This window comes from Solanum dulcamara, chromosome 9, assembly GCF_947179165.1.
Source record: "Solanum dulcamara chromosome 9, daSolDulc1.2, whole genome shotgun sequence".
Taxonomy (NCBI): Eukaryota; Viridiplantae; Streptophyta; class Magnoliopsida; order Solanales; family Solanaceae; genus Solanum; species Solanum dulcamara.
Window position 1 is genome coordinate 3,081,869 of NC_077245.1, and position 9,123 is coordinate 3,090,991.

At 29.6% G+C, this 9,123-nt stretch overlaps 1 protein-coding gene across 1 annotated transcript; it reads left to right on the forward strand.

Moving 5' to 3' along the window:
• Nucleotides 1-1,181: 1,181 nt before the first annotated feature.
• LOC129903026 (calcium uniporter protein 4, mitochondrial) lies at nt 1,182-2,650 on the forward strand. The gene is made up of 2 exons (XM_055978499.1): nt 1,182-1,800; nt 2,194-2,650. The coding sequence occupies exons 1-2, from the start codon at nt 1,249-1,251 to the stop codon at nt 2,635-2,637; spliced, it is 996 nt and encodes a 331-aa protein (XP_055834474.1). The 5' UTR covers nt 1,182-1,248; the 3' UTR covers nt 2,638-2,650.
• The last annotated feature ends 6,473 nt before the right edge of the window (nt 2,651-9,123 follow it).

Consider the following 9,123-nt stretch of genomic DNA (forward strand, 5'->3'; position numbering starts at 1 on the left):
ATACATCTATTTCAACATCTTCATCTCCGCAATATGCATCTTCTGAACATGAGAGTTCTTGACTGGCCAGCACTCTACCTCATACAATAGGGAAGGTCTAACCATCACTCTACAAAGCTTCTCTTTAAGTTTGGGTGGTACCTTCTTATCGCATAGGATTTTAGACGCAAGCCTCCATTTCATCCATGCCACCCCAATGCGATGTGTGACATCACTGTCGATGTCCTCACTATCCTAGAGTACAGACATAAGATACTTAAAAATTTCTCTCTTAGGAATAGGTTGTGTGGCAGTCTTCACTTCTATGTCTGCTTCATATACCACACCACTGAATTTACAATCCAAATACTCTGTTTTGATCCTGCTCAACCTGAATACTTTGGACCTAGAGTCTGTCTCCAAACATCCAACCTAATATTAACTTTGTCTTGTGTCTCATCAACCAATACTATGTCGTTTGCAAATAACATACACCAAGGAACCTTCTCCTGAATAGATCGCGTCAACTCATCCATCACCAAGGCGAATAGGAAAGGACTAAGGACTGATCCTTGGTGTAGCCCTACCTTTACTGGGAAGTGCTCCGAGTCTCCTCCCACCGTTCTAACCCACGTCTTAGCTCTACCATACATGTCCTTTATCGCCCTAATATACACTATCGGAACACTGTTAGCCTCCAAACACCTCTAAAGAACATCCCTTCGGACTTTGTTATAAGTTTTTTCAAGGTCAGTGAACACCATATGAAAATCTTTCTTCCTTTCCATATACTTCTCAATCAATCTCTTCATAAGGTGGATGACTTCGGTAGTCGAACGTTCTGGCATGAATTCAAATTGATTTTCAGAAGTAGACACTCATTTCCTCACCCTCATCTCATTTCCTCACCCTCATCTCCACCATTCTTTTTCAAAACTTCATGGTGCAGCTTAGCAATACTTTTTACGTAATAGACATTAATTGCTAATTCGGTAATAAAGGTAAAATAAACTATAATTACAAATTTAAATCTAATGCTAGTGCTATATATATATATATAACATAGTACCAATAATTATAATTTTAGAAGGAATGTAAATTAATATTTAATACTATCAAGGAAACATAAAACAATTTCTATTTAAATATTCTCATAATATTCTGCGGATTCCTCCAATTTAGGACCTATATAAATTCTATCGTTCACTTCCAACTCAGCCATCATAAGTTTTCCTTTTTTTCCCCACTCTTTACTGCACAAAATCATCAATGGCGATTCGTCGGATTTTAGCGAAACGCCTATCTAGTGCCCTGAAAATAGATCCGCTTCCACCGGTTACGGTTCTAGAACGTTTTCACATTCCGGCGACGCCGCCGGATTCCGTCAACGCTGATTTCTTCCGTCGGTTTCTCCAGAGGAGAGAAATCAATCATGTAGCGAGACTGCCGGAGTTTTTTTCTATTCCAGTGGGAGAAAAATTGAGAGAGAAGTTGAGGTCTATGAATGTTACTGGAGAAAGGATTAGATTCGAAGGCCTAGCTCCACCGACCCCGTCTACGGCAACGGCGTTGCTGCCGGCGGATACGATTGGGAAGATAACTGTGAATGATGCTAAGAAGATATTGAAAATCTCGCAGATGGAAAAAGTGAAATCGAGACTTAGGGAGATTCCGATGAACTCTATTTCGTACTCCGAATTCGTTGGGATCTGTGATGAATTTTGCTCTAACAGAGAACAGAGTTTGGATTTCGCTAAAATGTTGGATGAATCCGGTAGCGTCATCGTTCTGGGTGACGTCGTTTTCCTCCGTCCACATCAGGTATAAATATATTCTTTTTTTTTACCCTTATTATTTTTTGTATTAGAGAACTCATGCACGATAAATAATTAAAAAAATTAATCATAATCTTAATTATTTAAGCATATTAAATTGTTATTACTCTGTAAGAGCTAATATGGTTGGATAACAGGTTATTTCGATGTTAGTTATTCTAATTTCCAATATTGTTAACTATCTCTTGTTCTTTGCACTAAATGAGCCTTAAGAAAACATTCTTTATAATAACAATCGAGAGTTCTTCGAACCTTATATGATAAATATTCGAACAAATGGTGTTATTCTAGAGTATATTCATTTTATTTTACTAATTAAAAAAATGCTTATTCAAATTTAGGTATAATAAATATGCTAATCTCTTGATGTGGATTACAGGTGGCAAAATCAATGGACAAAATAATTTCAGAATCCATAGTATCCCCAAATGACCCAAGAAGAAGAGAACTTGAACATATGGAAAAGGAAAAGGCCTTTATTGATCAAAAAGCCCAATCACTTGTAAGAGGAGAACTTTACTTTGGTCTGGGCTTTTTAGTTCTCCAAACATTGGGCTTTATGAGGCTAACATTTTGGGAATTGACTTGGGATGTGATGGAGCCCATTTGCTTCTTTGTGACATCACTTCACTTTGCCCTTGCATATGGATTCTTCTTAAGAACATCAAAAGAGCCCACTTTTGAAGGGTATTTCCAAAGACGTTTCAAAGTGAAACAAAAGAAGCTCATGAAGACACACAATTTCGATCTCGAAAAGTATAATAAACTAAGAGAAGCATTTTATCCAACTTATTATAACCAACCATATTATGGATTTTCGTAGAATTATTCGATCATGCAACAAGTCTTGTTTTTGGTGTACCTTGCATGGTTAATGTGTGTATATAGACTATTTTTAGTCGAAAATGGAGAGTAGGTAGAAAATGATAATGATGAAATTTCGCAATGTTGGATCATGGTCCATGGATGTAAAATTTTATGCTTCAGGGCGTATGAGAGGGGTCACCGGATTCACGTGAATCCATGTTTTCCTCTCGAGATCATATATTGTACTGTTATATTTTTAAAAAAATATTTAAATATAGATATGTGAATCCATACTTAGTATCATATAATGTAAGATTGGGTGTAGAGGTTAAAAATTTTGAATCTTATACCAATCTTGTTTTATTTTTCTTTCTAAAATTAGTTAACACATCTCTAAGTGTTATTGGTAGCACTTTTTGTGCTTTAACTAATAATTTTTTTTTATTTTGCTTTAATCTTTCAAAATTTTCAGGTTTATCACATTGAAAATTACTAATTTTTTTAGCACGGTATAATTTGTATATAATTAAATCAAATGTGTATATTAAAACTAGTAGTATTATATGATATAACATACAATCAATGGGTATATATATATATAAATTACTATTTAAAATAGATAAGAATTAGTTTTGGACCTATAACTTTAAAATTTAACCGATTTTTAGTGATAAGAACCTAAATGTCAAACCGATCAAAATTATATTCTAGATCCATCTTTCGTAATAGTGCATCCATCCTCTCGAAATCCTGAATACGTCTCTGCCATGAAGTATGGAATGAGAAATCTTTAGAATTTAGATATCAAACTTGATACCAGTATGAGCATTTGCACGTCGTGTTTGAAACTTGTTTCGGGATGAATAGCGATCCATTATTTTTGGTTGTCTTTATTTTCTGATAAAATTTCATGCAAATACAAATGTCTTTCTAAAATATAAGTTCAAATGATTTAAAACTAATTAGAGAAAATAAAAAAATCATAGATCAAAATAAATGCTTAATGGTCGAAAACATAAGCGTAATGAACTATTGAAAATCCCAAACCCCAAACTTCTAAGCCAATTTTTCCAAACTATTTATCTTACACATTTTAAATAAAAATTAAGGTTAGTATTGTTACAACAAAATTTCAATTCGTGGTAAAAAAAAATTATTACCTACAAAATTTTATCCCAATAATAAATTTGTGTATAAGTTATTTCTTCATAACAAATAATTATAGCTATTATTAAGTCAACTATTGCCACGATTTTTTTAGTATTCGAAGCAAAAACATTTATTTATCTATAATATTTCGTTTTAAATAAAATATTTCATAGCTAAAAGGTCACTATTGCTACAGAAAGTCTCAACACGTGTCATAAATTAATAATTAGGTACAAAATTTTATGATAGCATATAATCTATAGCTATGTCATTTAACTATTGTAACCTTTTTTTTTGGTAACTCGGATTTATTTAGCCAATCATGTCTTCTTTCAAACTATTTATTGCGGCTAAAAAGTTACAATTGCCATAATTAAGTTTCAACTCGTGGCAAAATTAATAATTAGCTACGAAATTTTATCATAGCAAAAAGGACATAGCATTGCCATAACTTGAAGCAAAATAATATTATTTAGCTACAATATTTTTGATTCAAATAGTTTATCGTGACTAAAAGTTACTACTGCTACAATAACTTTTATTGCGTGGCAAAAACTTATGGTTAGCTATAGAATTTTACTGTAGCAATAAAGTATAGCTATTTAGACAATTATTGCTACGATTGTTGGTAATTGTTGCAAAATTAAGACATTAGATTTGTTAATTTGATTTTCGTGGCTAAGAAATTTTACGAAATCAGGTTCTACTCGATTGTCAATCATGTGCTAAGGAAATCAGGAGGCATAATAGCAGTTTGGGCCTATGAATTGATGAGTGTGAGCCCTGAATTTAATCCAAAATTGAAGAATTTTTTCTTCATCCAAAATCCTGTTAAGGCTAGTAATATTTACTCTTAAATATGTTATTTATGTTTTTTTCTCACTATGAAATTTGTGTTTGATGGGTACAAAACGTTTTGAAAGTGTGGGATTAGGTTCAAAAAATGAACCATTTCAAGTTGACCTACAAAATGATATTTCATTTGAAGGGTTTTTGGGAATGCTCAAATCTGTATCAGCAATTAACACTGTTAAAGAAAAAGGATTTGATTTGTTACCAAAAAAATTGGTTGAAGAAATTGAGGTAGCATGGGGAGGGCCTAATTTGTTAGATGAGTTGTCTTCAAGGCGTTTATGTTTGTTGGTAGGGTGTAAATGTGAAATTTTAGGTGAACTTGACTAAATTTTTGATATTTTGTTTAATCGAAAATTTTAAGTCAGTGGGTGCATAATAATATTGCATTGTGTAGTACTTTCTTATGGCATTATTATATCCAACATAGTATGAATATGTATGTTTTTAACAAGTTTTCGAAAGATTAAATACATGTCAAGTAGCATATCCTATTTATTGCCTATAAAGTAAGTGACTAAGAGCCCGTTTGGATAAGCTTAAAAAAAATAACTTTTATGAATGAAGTGCTTTTAGAACTTTGAAGTGCTGAAAGTTATTTTTATAAATAAGCAGTTGAGTGTTTGGATAAAAGTGCTTATAATGTGAATTTTAGGGTTAAAAGAATATAAAAAGATAGTTTGAGAATTTAGTTAAAATATAAGGGATATAAAATAATTTTCATGGTCAAAGAAAATGACTTTAAGCACTTTGAAAAAAAAAGTTAGGATTCCTAACTTTTCATTTTTGACTGACTTTAAGAACTTTATGGCTTAAAGTCAGCATTAGACAAACACGTCAAAAAACTAAAAAGGGGTCAATCCAAACGGGCTCTAAATGTGTAACACATATAAGAGTCTCAAATTCGTATAAACCATAACTTGATTATTCACATCTGGGCTTGTTGATGAATGAGGGAACAATTTTTCTAGTCAAATCCATTATTGTCCTCCTCGTGGGCTTTAAATCCATTCGAAATGGGCTTATTGTTCTTTCAAGACATCCCCATGTACCTTTTTCTGAAGTGGAAATTTCAAAAATAGCTTAAACTAGAAACATAATAAGATTTCTTAGTTATAATCTGTTTAATTAAGATTCATAGCTACGTGTCATAAGGAAAAAAGAGGTGAGCGAGATTGAGAGAGAGAGGAGAGCCAGATTGAGAGAGGTGAGCGAGATTGGGAGAAGGGGCAGAGAGACAAGTGAGAGAAGTCAGAGAGAAGGGAGAGATGAATTATATAAGTATATCTTGTAGATTATTGCATATATGAAACTAGTATGTATATGTATCTATAAATACAATTGTATTGACGAATACAATTTATGTATTTGCATATCTGTTGGATAATTGTATACATGTAACTAGTATGTATCAATGAATACAACTGTATTAACGAATAAAATTTGTACCAATGAATAAATTATACCAGCGAATACAATTGTATTAATATTGAATCAAGCTCAAGCATATTAACAAAAAACAACTTGTATCTACGAATTCAATCGTATTAATGTTGCATTTCATAATAATTGCATTTGTATTCATTTGGATTTGTATCACTGAAATAAAACATTCATTTGTTGCTATGTGTATTTTGTATTTGCTGCCTTTTGTATATGTATTTGTATATATTGTCTTGTATGTGTTTGTATTCATTTGTTGCCATGTATATTTTTTATTTTGTATCATAAAAGAGGCTCTATATATTTGATTTGTATCATTGGCCATTATCATTTATATTTATATAAATTATAATTGATTGTTACTATTTGTATTTGTATTAAGACAGAAAGGAGGAGAAAAGAGAGAGGAGAGAGGGGGGGGGGGGGGGGGAAGGGGGCAGAGAGGCGAGAGAAAACAACTATAAAATCTTAACTATAGCTAAGAATTGTAATTCTTTCAAACTATAATATTGTGTAATAAATACATATTACTAGCTACATAATTTTCACTTTTCCGAATTTGGGTATTTATGCTTTATTAAAGCCACTTATCAAAAAAGTAATCTCTAAATATATGTACTTCTTCTTCTTCTTATGATGATGATGATCCTAATAATAATAATAATAATAGTAATAATAATAATAATAATAGTAGTAGTAGTAATAATAATAATAGTAGTAGTCATAATAATAATAATAATAATAATAATAATAATAATAATAGTAGTAGTAATAATAATAATAATAATAGTAATAATAATAATAATTAAAAAAATAATATTTACTATGTATACATAAAAAGAAATTTACTTATTGATAAATAACAATTATTTTTTTTCGGAGAAAGTTATATACAAACCCCCTTCACTCTATCTGACTCCTCCGTGAAACTGCACCATTGACGTACACAGTAAAATTACAGTTGTTTAGGTTATACACATACATCACATCATTCTTTCATAAAATTGTTCATGTTTTTTTGTGGCTCTTTAATATTCATTTTCTTAGATAAATACTTATTCGCATCAAATATTTATTTTAAATCATGTAATTTTGTTATGCTAATATATATTAATAATAATGACGTACTAAAAATTTATAGATAAATATATATTATATATCTATTGACTTGATAAAAACAATAAGTATAGACTTTTTTCTTTATCTTCCATAGAAAACACAGTAATATCATATAAGCCTTTCACCTATTCAAACATATATATATTAGTAATAATAGAAAGTATTATTACTACATATAACTGACACATGATAAAAGATGTGATGATAAATTGATAGATATTTCAAATGTTTATATGACAATAATTAATAACATACACACATTTGTCCATGAAAAAGGGACCCAAAATAAAAAGTTGGCAAGACACTTTAGGTACTAACTGCATCTGCATTTGCCACCAGCTTCATGTATATTCAACAAACTGATGACCCACTTATCTATATATTCATTTCTAATATTTGGACACTCCATGTTTGTAATTTCTTTTTTGAGAAGGGCCACCACATCATCCTTCTTTTTTTTGGATTTGGAGAATCTCAAAAAAAATAAAGATTAGATATTTGAAATTCAATATATGAGCTAAGAATAGTTGAAAACTTCCAATGATAGTTAATTGTGCAATAACTACAATAATAATAACAATAATATATATATATATATATATATATATGCAGTATAATTTGCCAAGTGAAGTTTAAGAAGATAGAATATACGCGGACTTTATCCCTAACTAAGGGGACAGATATTTACTTATGCAATGATATTGATAAGTATTAGCGTGAGTTATTTCAATCTAATTCATGCACACTTCGGCCTAACAAAGCTTAAAATTTGTCTTTTGGGCGATGTCATCATTGAGGCCCAAGAAGATTTTAGCATGATGCCTTAAGAAAAATTGAACTCATTGTTTTCTATTCGAATTATATATATAGTTGCAATTTTTTTAATCTTATATATTAGCAACAATGTTTTCTCTCAAATGAATAAAAATGGTCAATAAATAATTACTTTAAACCAATTGGAAGGTGGACCAAAAAGTGCCTTCTGTTTATCCAACCACCGATTTGTAAGTTGCAATTGGTAAAGTGGTAACGTAACACTTTACTTGTGCAAGTCCCTACTCCCATATCCAGGGAGGAGCCACATTTAACTTCCGCGTTCGATAAAATTTAATAATTTTAATTTAAATTTTTATATTTATATATAAAAATATTATTTAATATATATAAGTAATTTAGGGTAAAAGGTTCAATTTATTTTTGAACTTTATGATATAGAGCTGATATGTCCTCTATTTAAAAATCAGATCATATATATTTCTGTCGTTATTGAAATGACACATATATACCTCCTCTATCATTATAAATTATTTTTTACTAAATTAGAAATACATTTTTTTTACTAACCTATATATAATCTTTTTCATAAATAAATTATTTTTGGAAAAATATATATACCCATACATATACCCTTTTCTTCTAACGGAATTAAAAAAACATATTTTTTAAAGTTTTTTATTAAAATAAATAAATATATATAGGGGTATATTTGATCTTTCTCACACATAATTTATTTTTTTGATTTTTTTGATTCAACGGCTAATTTGAATTTATTATTTAGATGGTCAAATTTATTTTTCTCACTACTTTTATTATAAAATTTATTATATATGCCCCAATTTTTTCAATAGATACAAAAACTAAATTACAATATAGCGTCAAAAAATTAGTTTTAAATTACAATATAGCTACAAAATAGTTTTAAATTTTTTTTCTCTTTTTTTCATTCACACTTTTTTTATTTCTCTTATATTTACACCAAATAATAAAAAAATAAAAATAAAATATGAAATAGAAACTCAAATAATAATAATTAAAGAAGTCAAAAAAAAATTATATGTGAAAAAGATTATATATACCCCTAAACTTTGCTAAAAAAGTTTTTTTTACATGTATGGGTATATAAATTTTAATTTTTAATTATTTTACTTTCTCAAAAAAG